The 15,925-nt window shown below is 42.1% G+C and overlaps 1 protein-coding gene across 3 annotated transcripts in view; it reads right to left on the bottom strand.

Annotated features, from left to right (window-relative positions):
* ADAMTSL3 (ADAMTS like 3) overlaps positions 1-15,925 on the bottom strand; it is a 164,540-nt gene that overhangs the window by 60,565 nt on the left and 88,050 nt on the right. For all 3 annotated transcript variants that reach the window (XR_014176353.1, XM_081964718.1, XM_081964717.1), the window contains 2 exons: positions 14,932-15,058; positions 5,962-6,036 (listed from right to left, as the gene is read on the bottom strand). Coding sequence is in view for 2 of the 3 variants with exons in the window: in XM_081964718.1 (XP_081820844.1) it covers positions 5,962-6,036; positions 14,932-15,058 (202 nt within the window). In the remaining variant the exon portion in view is untranslated. The remainder of the gene's footprint in view (positions 1-5,961; positions 6,037-14,931; positions 15,059-15,925) is intronic.

Below are 15,925 nucleotides of genomic sequence, written 5' to 3' on the forward strand. Positions count from 1 at the left end.
GGGCCACAAGACTTCCATCTTTTCTCAGCATTGGAACGTTCTCCAGAGACTTCATCTACATAAGGAAAGCTATTTATGTCCTTCCTCTCCCCCAACAATAAGATACTTTAGGAATCTTATATCAAAACACACTATGAGAATATGACCTCCTTGGCCAAGTCAAAGGTCTACTTGAGTTCTGCCTTGATGCAACAAATGCCAGAAGCCCTAACAACTTCGGTGTTACTCCAGCTATTGAATTTGCTCATCACGCTGAATAATACACAACCCATCAAAGCATACCAGAGTCGCACTTTCGCAAAACCTTGCAAATGTTCCAGTAATCACTTGTCTCAGTTTTACAAATGACCTCGAGGCAGCATATTCCCTGGGCCTTAAAAGGAAGGAAATAATGGAAGGGCACAGGGAGAACCTGAATATCTTTCTCTTGATAAAGGGTGCCAGTCCAGATTTATTCTTGGTCTCATTCCAATCAAAACAATGGTGTTGGAAAAGAGGGATAGAATTGATCCTCTCTGTCTAGACAGAAGTATATATTCGAACTCATGTGTTGTAAAGGAAGTCATTTATCAGATGTCCCTTAAAAAACAACAGGCATCATTTAAACAACACTTAGAATCCTTCAGAGGTAACGAGATCTGGTAATATGTAAACAACAACAGAAGCTTTTAGCAAGAGCAAGAGCACTTTTATATACCGCTTGATAGTGCTTGATAGCCCTCTCTAAGCAGTTTACAGACAGCCTCTTTCCCCCAACAATCTGGGTCCTCATTTTACCCACCTTGGAAGGATGGAGGGCTGAGTCAACATTGAGCCGGTCAGGATCAAACTCCTGACAGGGGGCAGAGTTAGCCTGCAATACAACATTCTAACCACTATCCCACCAAGATGGAGAATGAGAAAGGGAATAAGGGAGGAAAGGAGGAAAGGAGGGAGGGAGGATAGGAAGAAAGGAATAGCAGTAGCACTTAGACTTATATACTGCTTCACAGTGCTTTACAGCCCTCTCAAAGTGGTTTACAGAGTCAGCATCTTGCCCTTACCCCCAACAACCTGGGTCCTCATTTCACTGACCTCGGAAGGATGGAAGGCTGAGTCAACCTTGAGCCGGTGAGAATCGAACTGTCAAACTGCAGCCAGCCAGCAGTGAGCAGAATTAGCCTGCAGTACTGTGTTCTAACCACTGCGCCACCGTGGCTCATTTTATGCATCAAATCATCCTTCTAAGTGTCTTGTGAGGTAATTACTTTAATTTAATTTATTAGATTTCTAGACCGCCCCCTCTCCCCGAAGGGACTCGGTAGGTTTGCAAATGGCGGTTAACAATAGCTTATATCCATCTGAGTCCTTGACTTATAACCACCACTGGGTCCAGAATTTCGGTCACTATCTACCTTTATCGCATATACGTGCTCGTTCTGCTAATGGGATCTTGTTTTATCTGCCTTGGAGGAGTGCTGACGGGAGAGTCCCAAGTTTGAAAAAAGGTCATAAGTCACTCTTCAGTGCTGTCGCAACTTCAAACAGTCACTAAATACCTGTAATATTTTTTCCAAGACACGGCACCAACCGCTCCAGAGCTTACCTACAAGATCAGTTCTTCTCTAGTCTCACTCAGTCTGTCAATACCAATTTCTCTGAGGAATGAACACCAAGCAGAGGGCTGCGTGAGTAATTTATGTACAGCCGTTTCTTCAAAAGGAAAGTAATATTTTCACAAATCCGCTTGTGGCCATCTGGAAATAACAGAAATTGACTTTCCAAGCATATCCCTCCAAAAGGGATGGCTTGAAATGTCTTTTGAACCTTACACCCCGTGAAGTCATCTAAGTTACAACTCGAACATAACAAGGTCTTTGTTTGCCGTTGGTGAACACTTAACTGCTAACCCAGCCAAATGAAATCCTAGCCAACCTCGATTAAAAGATGGACCCTGTCAGTTTTAGGAGAGCACCTCAAGATATCCACAACAGGGATCCTTATCGCAAGAACTACGCGGGGGCATGATCTATTTTACTGCTGACTTACGCGGAAAGGGGGAGGGGAGTGCCAAATAAAAAGCAGTAGCTCGATCAGTGCCAGAAATCATGAATGCAACATGTGTTTTCAAGAAGGGTGCCAGGCTTGGATTTCATTGGTAACAAGCTGCCATAGATCTAATGCATCTAGCATTAATAGCTGCGAGTCGAACACCGGGTCCACAACACTCCAAAAATATTTCTGCAAACTGGAGGAAACGGGGTCACATTAGCAGATACATTTAAACAGAAACTACTGCAAAATGTTGTACGCTGTGGCCAAAAACAAAGAAACAATTTGAATAGGAGCCAGCCGTGTGCAGCAGCTGCCAAAAAAGCCAACACAATTCTAGACTGTATAAACAGAGGGATAGAATCAAGATCACGCGAAGTGTTAATACCACTTTATAATGCCTTGGTAAGGCCACACTTGGAATACTGCATTCAGTTTTGGTCGCCACGATATAGAAAAGATGTGGAGACTCTAGAAAGAGTGCAGAGAAGAGCAACAAAGAGGATTAGGGGACTGGAGGCTAAAACATATGAAGAACGGTTGCAGGAACTGGGTATGTCTAGTTTAATGAAAAGAAGGACTAGGGGAGACATGATAGCAGTGTTCCAATATCTCAGGGGTTGCCACAAAGAAGAGGGAGTCAAACTATTCTCCAAAGCACCTGAGGGTAGAACAAAAAGCAATGGGTGGAAACTAATCAAGGGGGGAAGCAACTTAGAACTGAGGAGGAATTTCCTGACAGTTAGAGCAATTAATCAGTGGAACAGCTTGCCTCCAGAAGTTGTGAAAGCCCCAACACTGGAAGTCTTTAAGAAGATATTGGATAGCCATTTGTCTGAAATGGTATAGGGTTTCCTGCCTAGGCAGGGGGTTGGACTAGAAGACCTCCAAGGTCCCTTCCAACTCTGCTATTGTATTATATTATATTGTCTAAAGTCTTTGAAGCTACAATGGGTTCTGAACGGATCCAGGGAGTCTTCGACTTACGAATGGCTGCTTAGCCATCATTCAAAATTATGACAGGCCCCATCCAAAGTGACTTACAACTGGGTTCCAAAGTTACAATGTCTCTCCGGTCACATCACTACATGTTTCAGGGGAGACATGACAGCATTGTTCCAATATCTCAGGGGTTGCCACAAAGAAGAGGGAGTCAAACTATTCTCCAAGGCACCTGAGGGTAGAACAAGAAGCAATGGGTGGAAACTAATCAAGGAGAGAAGCAACTTAGAACTGAGGAGAAATTTCCTGACAATTAGAACAATTAATCAGTGGAACAGCTTGACTCCAGAAGTTGTGAATGCTCCAACACTGGAAGTCTTTAAGAAGATGTTGGATAGCTATTTGTCTGAAATGGTATAGGGTTTCCTGCCTAGGCAGGGGGCTGGACTAGAAGACCTCCAAGGTCCCTTCCAACTCTACTATTGTATTGTATTGTATTTGGGGCAATTGGCTGGCATTTAGAGCTGTTTGCAGCATCCCAGGGTCATGTGACCCCAATTTATGACAATTCTTTTTCCAGAAAAAAAGTATTTACATCTGGCTTCCTGGGGGGGGGGATGCCCCAAAGTAATGAGTTTGCTTAACCGCTGTGGCCTTCACTTAATAAACCACCACCTAAAACAGTGATGGCTAACCTTTTTGAACTCATGTGCCCAAATCGCACGCATGTGCCCAACAGCACACACACACACACATGCCCACCCATAATGCAATATGTCCTGCCACCCTGTGCATGCGCCTACGGCCATCCCGCGCTCCCCCGCCCTGTATGACCTCCAGCTCCCCGCGCATATGCGGCATAGACCTGAAAATCAGCTGGCTGGTGGAAGGCATGCGCACATGTGCGGTGGAGCTAAGCTGGGTGACAGCTTGTGTGCCTGCAGAGAGGTCTCTGCCTGCCACCTGTGGCCCATGCGCCGTAGTTTCTCCATCACTGCCCTAAAAGATCATAACATCCGGTCTGGTTACGGGACGACCTGCTTTATGACTGGCATATCTTGGGACCATAATTGTCAGTCCTAAATCAAGGACTACTTTGAACGATTAAGCAGGAAAAAGGTGTTGGACCAAAGAGAAATGCATCAAGCCACCTTTTTCCATTGCTTTAAAAGAGGAAATTCGGTGTTAGGATGAATGAGACAAAGAGGTGTGAAATAACTATTAGTTTAGAAAGTTTATGTAGAAATATAGATTGCCACCAGTGGCCCTTACTGGCTAGAATTGGCACTTAAGGGGGGGGGGGATGTTGAATCTCTCTTATGTCATGCGCTAAACTGGGAACAGTGGTTTTCGACGGAAAACCAGCCTGTTAGAATTCGTAATTTTTTCCACTCTAGCATTATTCCCCCCCCCCAAAAAAACCATAAGGCTTTTTTTAAAAAAAAGAAAAGAAAAAAAGCCTCCATCTCCAAATCTTCAAAAGTATGTACTGTATTTCCTTTTTAATACTTATAAAGAAAATTTGAGAATTCGCTCCCAGGACTAACCACTTAAAATGCAAGCTTCTGTCACTCAAAAAAGAAAAAAAAAAGAAATTTAGCATCTTTCCGTTTGCTTCCAACTAGACTCTTGTAAGTTCATGAACTTGGTTATCTAGCATTAGCCACTTGTGAAAATATTAGCTTCTGGTTATGTTGCTTCTAGGGCAGGAGGATTATTTTCAGAGGACGCTGGCTTATTTTGGATTCGATATCCTTAATACTTCTGGAAAGCCTACAATATCTTCCAACAGCCCTCTCCTTAGCTTCAGATCCACTTACTCATCCCCTGCAACTATTGAAACGTTAAACAAATGGGAATGTGAAAAGAAAAATAAATCTCTTCACGCTGGTAGCAAAATCCATTTGCAACTGGAGTGGGAACAAACTTGCAATCATTATCATCCACATGCTTGTACATAAAACAATCAAAGGATTTGTCCTCCTGTAATCAAGGAGGACAAATACTAAATTGCAGTCTTATTGTCAGGGAGGCTGTCTTACCAACTGGAATTACACAGTTCAATAGATTATGTTAAAATAAGTCGTGGCCGCAGCTTTAAGCCAAAAACACCAGCCTGAAGATGGTGAGTGAGACCTCGTCGAAACGTTGCCAAGACAATCTCAATCTTACACGGGAAAAGACCCGAATACAACAAGACCAGCATATGTGTGTGTATGTGTGTGTGTTTATGTTCTAGCATAACACTGGAATACCTTGAGCAATTTCAACCAAATGTGGTACACAGATGACTTACTCTCTGGAAACAAATACTGTGGGGGTAAGACACCCCTAACACCCCTGGGTGTTTGTGCTCTGTTAAGATACAGCCTGTTGTGCCTTAAAACAGCCTTTACCGTGCTGCCTTAAAATGGCTTCTACTGTACAGCACTGTGGAGTTGCCATGGTAACGGCTTCACAGTACTCCACAAGGGGGCTCCCTCTGGTAAGGGGGAAAATCCAACATTAGAAATTGGGGCGACGTTCATGGAAGGAGTGTTGAGGTAAATAAATACCTGGGTAGTGCAGGGTTATCAGTTAGTAGATAGATAAAGAAGTCAGAGATTCAAGTAAACTTAAACTTCAAAACCTCTTGAGTATTAAAACATGAATAGGATTGATTTTTGTTAAAGAACACTCTGCTCATAGTGAATATTGCAAACCTTCCAGAATCAGCTTGTGGTTGAGACCGGCAGCAAATAAATTAAATAAATTAAATAAATTAAATAAATTAAATAAATTAAATAAATTAAATAAATTAAATAAATTAAATAAATTAAATAAATTAAATAAATTAAATAAATTAAATAAATTAAATAAATTAAATAAATTAAATAAATTAAATAAAATAAATAACATAAATAATTAAATAATAAATTAAATAATACATTAAATAATACATTAAATAATACATTAATTAAATAAATAATTAAATAAATTGGCCCATACCAAGTTGTGCTGGTCCTTTCACAGTAATTCTTGCACTGCGACTTCCATGTGGGACAGCAATCATGGTTTCCTCCCCTAAAAAAAAAAATTAAACGCACTGATTCAAATAAATTATTTTACAAGATAATTATTCCATGTCTAGACTTTTTTTTTAAAGATACGCTCACAAAATACGATGCAGCAAATGTTCCTTTTATTTTATAAACACGGATGCTATTCAATACATTATCCTAAAACTGATTTCTAAACGAGGCTGCTATGATGTTACATGTGGAGCTGTAAATCCATCCATTGAATACTTATTTTCTATTCACCCTCATAAGACATTAGTCATTAAAGTCTTAATGCTCAGACTATATATTTTAATTGCCACACTGAATTAAAACATGAACAAGTTATTCTGTGCAGAATGCTTCCTGGTAAAACAATTAATGACTGTTTGCCTAGATTTTGCCCACAATTTAACTTCTATAAATAGACACATATCAACTACCTAAATCCTAAAAACTTGCAATTTGCTAAAGGTTAAAAAAAACAAAACACCCCAAATCAGAGCCCTGAATCTGTCAACTTAAGCCTCTTTTTAAACATTTGAATTTATTTATATACAGAAACTTTTTACAGTTGTCTACATCTGGCTTTGCAGCTGTAGTGACAGGTATAGCCTATATTTCAATGCACTCTTGCAGAATCCACGGGGCAGCTCTTAAGTTCAGTGGCCATTTATAAGGCTGCTTGCAGGGCTGCTATTTAAAAAATGTGACGAGAAGTTCAAAAGCCATCTTTGGGTGCCACATCTTTCATGCCCTTGTTCAAACTGGCCTTAGCGATCATTTTACCTCCCCTCCCCCCGAACTTACAAGTATAATTTAAAATAGTTTATTTGATCAGCAACAATATTGATTTTACATTTAGTCAAAGAAAGAAAGAAAGAAAGAAAGAAAGAAAGAAAGAAGAGAAAGGCAAAAGACAAAGGAAGGAGGAAGGGAGGGAAGGAGGGAAGGGAGGGAGGGAAGGAAGAAGTAAGAGAGGGAGCGAGGAAAGAAGGAAAAAAGAAAAGAAGGGAGGGAGGGAGGGAGGAAAAAAGGTACGGAAGGAAGGAAGGAAGGAAGGAAGGGAGGGAGGGAGGGAGGGAGGTATGGCAGGAAGGAAGAAAAGAAGGAAGGGAGGAAGGGAGGGAGAGAGGAAGAAAGGTATGGAAGGAAGGAAGGGAAAAAAAGAAAGAAAGAAAGAAAGAAAGAAAGAAAGAAAGAAAGAAAGAAAGAAAGAAAGAAAGGCCTTTCTTTTGGAGAGATGATCAATCTGAAAAAAAAAAGTCCATATTCAGGAAAATTATCTGTGACCTTCATGGCCTTTTCAAAAGCTGCTACCAAATTGCAATTTATTTATTTTTTTGTCGCAATGAAAATTATTAAGCAGGCAAACCTTCGGATAAATCACATTTGTTTTATAAATCTGGATAAAGAGTGAATGTGTTATCAGTCTTATTGAGACAAAAGCCGACATTAACATTAAAAAAATCACTGCCGATAGACTTTGGTGACTAGATGGCCATAAAGGACGTGAAGGAAAAATAAGGCAGATTCTCAATTAAATTCTCTAACCTCTCAAGTTGAGAGATTTTGCAATTTATTTCTGAGGAAAAATGCCCAAAATATGAGGTCTGTAATTCACAAGTAGGAAACCATCTAGTGCATTGTAGCTGGATAAAGGATATTTTGGCCCATGGCTTCTAGAGACCTCTGGTTTAGCCAGGCCTCAAGTCCTATTCATCTCTTCATATGCTCACAAGGTAGAGCCGTGAGTGCTGCCTCTGTAGAATATTCTGGATGTTTTTCATGGAGAGGGACATTAATAAGTTCATTGGGCTCTCAGCGTGAACCCCAATCTGCCATCAAGTCTGCAAATTTAAAAGGCCTGCCATCAGCAGTTACCGAAACAAAAACTCTTGTATTCTTACACAGCAGCGTACAGGGGGGTTACTAAGCTCTACAATTCTATTAAATCAGTCAATAAGAAATATGTTGTTTTCAGAAATGGGGGAAGGATGAAAAAGTACCTACTCAGTTCTTATATTTAAGAGGAGGGAGCTACAATCATGTTTTATAATTTCCATTTTTATTTCATTTATGAATAGTCAGCTTTGCTTGGGGGTAGTAGTAGATTCTGGATGCTGGGGCCAAAGAGGAAACAATCTCAATTACTCCTCCTCCTCCTCCTCCTCCTCCTCCCCCTCCTCCCTCTCCCCCTCCTCCTCATCACATCTATGGTGGTATGTTTCTGCTAATGCAGACGAATATAATAATATTTCCCTGATTAAGGGAAGCATACCATTTATTTCTGCCCTATTTTGCAATGGGATGTATTTGGAAAGCTATAACCAGTGCACCATATTTTCAAAGGCAGATAAGCATGAACTAGATTAGGTCAACAGGAGGTCAGTAGGGCAGTGGAGTAGATCGGAAATCAGGCTCTGTAAGAAATGGTATAGTTTACCCAGGGAAGAGAATTGGTGATACTCAATTTCCTTTCAAATATTTGAAAGAGCATAATGCAGAAAAAGAAATGGCAAGACTCCTTCAAGCATAAGGTAAAGGTAAAAGTTCCCCTCACACATATGTGTTAGTCATTCCCAACTCTAGGGGGCGGTACTCATCTCCATTTTAAAGTCAAAGAGCCAGCGCTGTCCAAAGACATCTCCGTGGTCATGTGGCCGGCATGACTCAACACCAAAGGCGCACGGAACGCTGTTCCCTTCCCACCAAAGATGGTTCCTATTTTTCTACTTGCATTTTTACATGCTTTTGAACTGCTAGGTTGGCAGAAGCTGGGACAAGTAACAAGAGCTCACTCGGTTACGCTGCGCTAGGGATTCGAACCACCAAACTGCCGACCTTTCTGATAGACAAGCTGAGTGTCTTAGCCACTGCGTCCCCTCTGGTTAAAAGATAGAGACCGAAAATAATCAGTGGAAACAGCAGGAAAGCGTGTATATTCGGAGGCACTCAAATGGGGCAGGACTTCAGGCAGTGTAGGACACAGCCTGAAGAGACGGGAGGCTCTCTCCCACCAAATCATGCTAGCTTAGCTACTCACAGGAACTCTGTGCTACAATAAGTTGCATCAGGTGAGACAGGCCTCATGGAAGACATAGAGCTGTCAGGACCACGGACAGCGCAAAGCAGATACAACCAGCAAGAGTATTCAGATATAACCAGCAGTATTCCCTATACAAGAACTGTTCAGGAACAAGCCTGCAGGAGAGCAAGACTAAGGAAGCCTTTATGGTCTAGTATTTAAATTGCTCAACCCCACAGAAGCATTGTGTGGTTTCCCAAAGCACCCGTATTTAGCCTGGAAATGAAGAGGAAAGATGGGAGGTAGAAGGCACAAGTCTTCCTCATGATGAACCCAAGGGCATAACCACTTTGGAAACAGATGTCTACTAGGAATTTTAGGAGATGCAAGAGTTTTGCACTGATGGCTCCCATAATTTCCAAAACAATATGTTGTTGTTGTTGCTGCTGTTAGTTGAGAAGTGTCCGACCCATCGTGACCCCATGGACAACATTCCTCCAGGCCTTCCTGTTTTCTACCATCCTCTGGAGTCCATTGAAGGTCATGCCCACTGCTTCAGTGACTCCATCCAGCCACCTCATTCTCTGTTGTCCTCTTCTTCTTTTGCCCTCAATCTCGCCCACCGTTAGGCTCTTCTCCAGTGAGTCCTTCCTTCTCAGTAGGTGGCCAAAGTATTTCAGATTCCTCTTCAGGATCTGGCCTTCTAAAGAGTAGTCAGATTGATCTCCTCTAGGACTGACCTGTTGGATCACCTTGAAGTCCAAGGGACTCGCAGGAGACTTCTCCAGCACCATCATTCAAAGGCCTCCAATCTTTGGCGCTCAGCCTTCCTTATGGTCCAACTTTCACAGCCATCCATTGTAACTGGGAAAACCATAGCCTTGACTATACACAATTACTGTTGCCAAGAACTTCTGGAAGCAAGCTGTTCCACTGATTAATTGTTCTAGCTGCCAGGAAATTTCCCCTCAGTTCTAAGTTGCTTCTCTCCTTGATTAGTTTCCACCCATTGCTTCTTGTCCTGCCCTCAGGTGCTTTGGAGAATAGCTTGACTCCCTCTTCTTTGTGGAAACCCCTGAGATATTGGAACACTGCTATCATGTCTCCCTAGTCCTTCTTTTCATTAAACTAGACATACGCAGTTCCTGCAACCGTTCTCCATATGTTTTAGTCTCCAGTCCCCTAATCATCTTTGTTGCTCTTCTCTGCACTCTTTTGTCTTAATTAGAAATTAGAATCATTTGTCTTAATTAGAAATTAAGTGCAAATCTTCCAAAATGGCCATTCCTGCATATATTATTTGTCAGTAGCAACCAGGGAATCAAGCCAATTCTAAGATTAGCCCAGTTCTGGTTTTGACTTGAAGAGACATTTGGTCCAATTTGCAGTTGAATGCCAGACTGGCCTTATCCAAACAGAATCATTGTCCTGAATTGGATCTGAACCATTATTTAAAAGCTCAGCTGGGATGGTTTGACCCTTTGATATTGCTGAGCCACTAACAGCAAATGTAACAATGCTATTGTGTAGCTCACCTCTCTATTGTAGGGATTTACAATAGAAAGCACTATGGTTTTTCTAACATGCAAGCAAGATCTTGAAGTTATGTTTTGAGCTTCAAGCTTTACAACTCTTCAGAGTTATACAGAGGGCAAGAAGCAGAAACGTGCGCAAAGGAATGAAAGAATGAGAGAGAGAATTATCTTTGTTTCCTGCTGACAACAATGCTTAGCGCTAGTATTATGGAGAGGGAGGCATTAATACCACATACTGCCTGCCACAAAAAAATTAAACATATTATTTTCCTCCACTGCAAGCCTAAAGGGACTAAAAGCATGTCACAATTCATAAGCCCTGATGCACTTTATGGAACCTTGCTGCAGCCTCAAAGAATTAACAGTTCATACATTCCAAAGTCAGGGGAAATGAAATCATTAAATTCTAAAAAAAAAAACCAGCACCAGGGAGCTCAGGAAATAGAAAAAGGACGTATGGGTCATTAGACAGATAGTATCCATTTTAGTCTGGTGCCATTATCTTTCAACAGAAAGGAATACCGCAGACCTTGCTTCATATTTCCCTCTAACCATATTGCCAAACCCTTTCCTCAATTCAAGAGAAGCAGTCAAGTGGGACCCCCAAAAGGTAAAAAGTATGGAACAAAAAAAGAAGAAAAGAAATCCTGACTGTCTTGGCTGGAATAAAGCGGTGTTGTTCCCACACTGAACTAAAATTAGATAGAAGGGAGCATCCTTCTATTATCCTTCTATTAGGAAGACCCATGCACTAGAACAGACAGAGAAGAAACCCAATTATGTATTTCTTTGTTTGTTTGATGGTCAAACATGTACAAGGTAACAAGTATAGGTATGAACATAAACATGAACAAAGGAAGTAAATACAGATAAATGAGGACAGTAAGACATGGACGGTAAGCACACTGTTGTGGCATGCCAGTGACCAGTACTGCTGGCAGCAGATTCGGACAGTGAGGAGGTTGGGGAGAAACATGGGCCAGTCCTGGAGTCTGGGGAAGGTTCTGATGAGGGCTCTGTGTCGGAGGCAGAGATGGGGCCAGAGCCGTATGCCAGTTATCAGCTGCCTTCAGAGTCAGGCATCAATGAGGCAGATGAACAGCTGGAGCCTGTTCTCAGTGTGCACATGTGCAGAGTTGCCAGACAAGGGAACAGCCAAAGAACAGGGATAGACTTGGGAGTAAGGCCACAGGTGGAAAATGAATGGCCCCTCCCAGAGGAAATAAAAGAGGAGCAAAAGGGGAGTGGAGTTTGCAGGAGACAATTAGTTCACTCGATTAGTTTGTGACTCTCCGAGACTCCTTGCCAAGTTTTGCAGATATCGGCCTGGCAGCTCTCCAAGCCTGATAAGGTCTGTGACGTAAATCCTCCCTTGAAAGAGTTTATTGGATGTGAATGAGCAGAATTCACGGTAAATTAATAAAAGGTTTTTTTTGTCGGAACAAGGACTTTTTCTTCATGCTCTTGGGAAGCCTCGGTCAGAACACAGGGATGCTGGGGTGCTTATGCATGCCCCCTTTATGGACCTCTTAAGAGTGGGGTGAGGTCCATGGCAGACAGCTTGAGATTGAAGCTGTGGGGGGTTTGAGGCTGTAACAGTGGAGTCGGGTAGAGCATTCCAGAAGTTGCCTCCAGAAGTTGTGAATGCCCCAACACTGGAAGTCTTTAAGAAGATGTTGGATAGCCATTTCTCTGAAACGGTATAGGGTTTCCTGTCTAGGCAGGGGGTTGGACCAGAAGACCTCCAAGGTCCCTTCCAACTCTGCTATTGTATTGTATATACAAAAGCAGTATCTTTTAATGCAGTGTTTGGTTTTTTAAAACTACACACGGCAACAAGTCAGTGACAAAACGGGAAATGAGGCTATTGACTTAGGCACAGTAATCAATTACGGAATCATATATTTACACCCAAAGTGGGAGGGGGGAGAAACATGATTTGGGCTAGATTTTCCAAACCACACAGCAGTGTAATGATGAGAAAAACATCCAACAGTGACTTTGATCCAAAGAACATCTAATCTAGAGGGAATCTGAAATGTATTCTTTGTCCAGAAATTCTAGGAGGGGAGGAGGAGATCAGGCCCCACAATATAGCCAAATCTTTCTCAAAACTCAGTTTGACGCCTCCATTAGTGGCAATGATTCAACCTCTTTTGAATGCCACCTCTCTCTTGGATACAAAGGGGAAAAAAATGAACCCTATCTTCTTCATGAGTTCTCTCTCCAACCAAATTCCTGATGCTTTCATATTGCAGCAGGCAGGATCCCAATTTTCTGAAGCTTTATTTCAGAAAGTAGCTGCCCGCTTTCTGTCTTCTCCACAATGTAGAAATGGAGATTTATTTTTGATTTTTTTGCCCTCCAAACAATCCAATGGCTGAACCACAGAAGTTCAGCCAGGAAAAATATCCAGATTTAGCAGATGAATTTGTCTATTTTGGTATTTAACTCTCCTTCAAAGGCCCCAGTTTTCTATGAATTTTATCTTTCTTTCACAAAGAGTGGGAATGGAATCAGAATGGAAACAGATTATGACTGGAATACACTTTTCTGAAAGTGACTGGTTCATCATTTGCCCAATGTAAGTAAGAGCGAAAAACAAATATTTCTTTTTGGCTACGAATAATCACTACCATCAAGTTATTTTTCATTGTTTTATATGTGCTAGCATTCTCTTTTGAAACATATTCTCCAATTAAATATTTGGTACCAGCATTCTTGTTTTAAAAATACCCTTCAATTAAGTATTTGAATAATGCTGGTGATCCATGGGGAAATAGATCTAATTTATCAATGAATCAAGAATAGAATAAAATAGAACAGAATAACAGAGTTGGAAAAGACCTTGAAGGTCTTCTAGTCCAACTCCCTGCTTAGGCAGAAAACCCAACACCTCTTTAGACAAATGGTTATCCAATCTCTTCCAATGTTGGAGCATTTACAATTTCTGGAGGCAAGTTGTTCCACTGATTAATTGTTCTAACTGTCAGGAAATATCTCCTTAGTTCTAGGTTGCTCCTCTCATTGGTTAGTTTCCACCCATTGCTTCTTGTCCTGCCCTCAAGTGCTTTGGCTTTGACACTAGGAGGTAGTGCTCATCTCCGTTTCAAAGCCGAAGAGCCAGCGCTGCCCGAAGATGACTCCGTGGTCATGTGGCCGGCATGACTAAATGCCGAAGGCGCACGAAACACTGTTACCTTCCCACCAAAGGTAGTTCCTATTTTTCTACTTGCATTTTTTATGTGCTTTTGAATTGCTAGGTTGGCAGAAGCTGGGACAAGTAAAAGGAGCTCACTCCATTATGCGGCCCTAGGATTTCGAACCACTGACCTTTCTGATCAACAAGCTCAGCGTCTTAGCCACTGAGCCACCGCATCCCTAATTCCTAAATTTAATTTAGTTTAGAATTCCTAACTCTCCTGGTTTCTAGCTTGATGCCACAATCACCACATCAAACTGGTTCTCATTTTGGGGTCATGATTAAGAGCGCTTAGAAGCAAACCTCTTCCAAAAACTTGCTAAGAGACTTTAGTCCAGGGAGTCAACACTGACTTGAAGGCATCCTCCCCCCTCGTTCCCAAAATGGTGTTTACTCAGTTGAATATCTCTCTTAAAGCTCATCTTTCAGATCCTTGCATAACTCTCGCAAGAGTCAGCCTTACATAATAGAACAACAACTTAACACGGACCTTTCCCAAAACAAACTCCAAATAATTCTAGGTTCACTTAAAGTTCTGACCCAGTTCTCAAATACAACAAGTTGAAGCAATGATTCCTTTAGTAGGAGGGCCAGCAGCCCCGGCAATAAGTTTACTTCTCACCAAAGGCTAACAATTCCGGCAGGCCTGGAGATGAATAGTTGTCTGCCACATCTATTCATCTCCGCCCCCTGCCTTTTATCCCAAAAGCTAGGGTGGGGATTCACTAGCAGCGGTGGCTCTTCCTTCCCAAGGACCGGCCCATAGATTTCCACTGCTCTCCTCTCCTCTGCCCTTCTGTGCATCCATGCGTCAGGCACTGACTGGACCCAGCTGTTCCTCCTCTTCCTCATCAACCACCTCCAGATCTGGGGGTTGTTGACTCTCCATCTGAGGGCTGACGGACGGCCCCCAGGCTCCGCCTCTGTCTCTCTGCCAGCTCCATTCCCTCTCCCCCCTCGGAGCTCTCAGGTTGCCTTAATGTTGACCCTGACTCGCACATCTCCTCCTCATCTCCTCATCCGGCTGCCGGAGGGGCCAACGGCCTGCAGGCCACACCACTTAAATTGGCTCAGTCCACAGTAACAGCCCCATTGATAATAACGTAGGACAACATTGAAGATAAATGTCACGTATTTGAGTTGCTGGAGACTTACTTTTTTCTGAGGAAAGGTGTGTCTTGATTTGCCCTCTGACCAGTCGGCAGGTAGAACCATCCCCTGAGCAGACCCCACAGTTGTCCTCTTTGGCGTGACTCCCAAGCTGTCGATCGCAACCTACGGCCTGCCAATTAACAACACCGGAGTCAGAAGGGCGAAACCGACCCAGCCCACTTAGTGTTCTAGAGCGAAAACATCAACATTCTCTCTGTCTAAGTTGCCTATGGTTCCCGCCCCCCCCCTCCTCCCACCAAAGCACAATTTGGTTTCTTAACAGGTCAGCAGGAAAAGTGCTTTAAAGTACCCTAATTATTCCTCAATGGATTTCAGTTTTTAGGCCACGACAATGAAACTCTTCTGGTGTCCCAGCCTAATAAAATGTTTAAAATGTCTGTGCTAGTCAGAGAAACTCTATTTTTTTTCCAGATTTCATTTATTTCATTCATATAACATTCAATTTCCATCGAACAGTGTGTGGCCTTGGGTACAATTATTTTTTAAACAATCATAATCCACATATTCGTTGTGGTATTCATTACAGTGACATTGATAATATAAAAATATGATAATCTAACAGCAATAATACTTAACATCTCCTTTAACATCTCTCCACATTAATGTTTCCTCTTTTTATGTCTCCTCCTTTCTAACTTCTGTTTCTGTTGTCTAGCCATTGATAAAATACATCCCATATAAAAAAAATATTCAGATTCTCCTTTATCCTTAATAGGTAAAGGTTCCCTTTGCACATATGTGCTAGTCGTTCCCGACTCTAGGGGGCGGTGCTCATCTCCGTTTCAAAGCCAAAGAGCCAGCACTGTCCCAAGAAGTCTCCGTGGTCATGTGGCCAGCATGACTAAATGCCGAAGGTGCAGGGAACGCTGTTACCTTCCCACCAAAGGTGGTTCCTATTTTTCTACTTGCATTTTTTACGTGCTTTCGAACGGCTAGGTTGGCAGAAGCTGAGACAAGTAATGGGAGCTCACTCTGT

Source organism: Natrix helvetica (assembly GCF_964273705.1).
Source record: "Natrix helvetica genome assembly, chromosome: 12".
Taxonomy (NCBI): Eukaryota; Metazoa; Chordata; class Lepidosauria; order Squamata; family Natricidae; genus Natrix; species Natrix helvetica.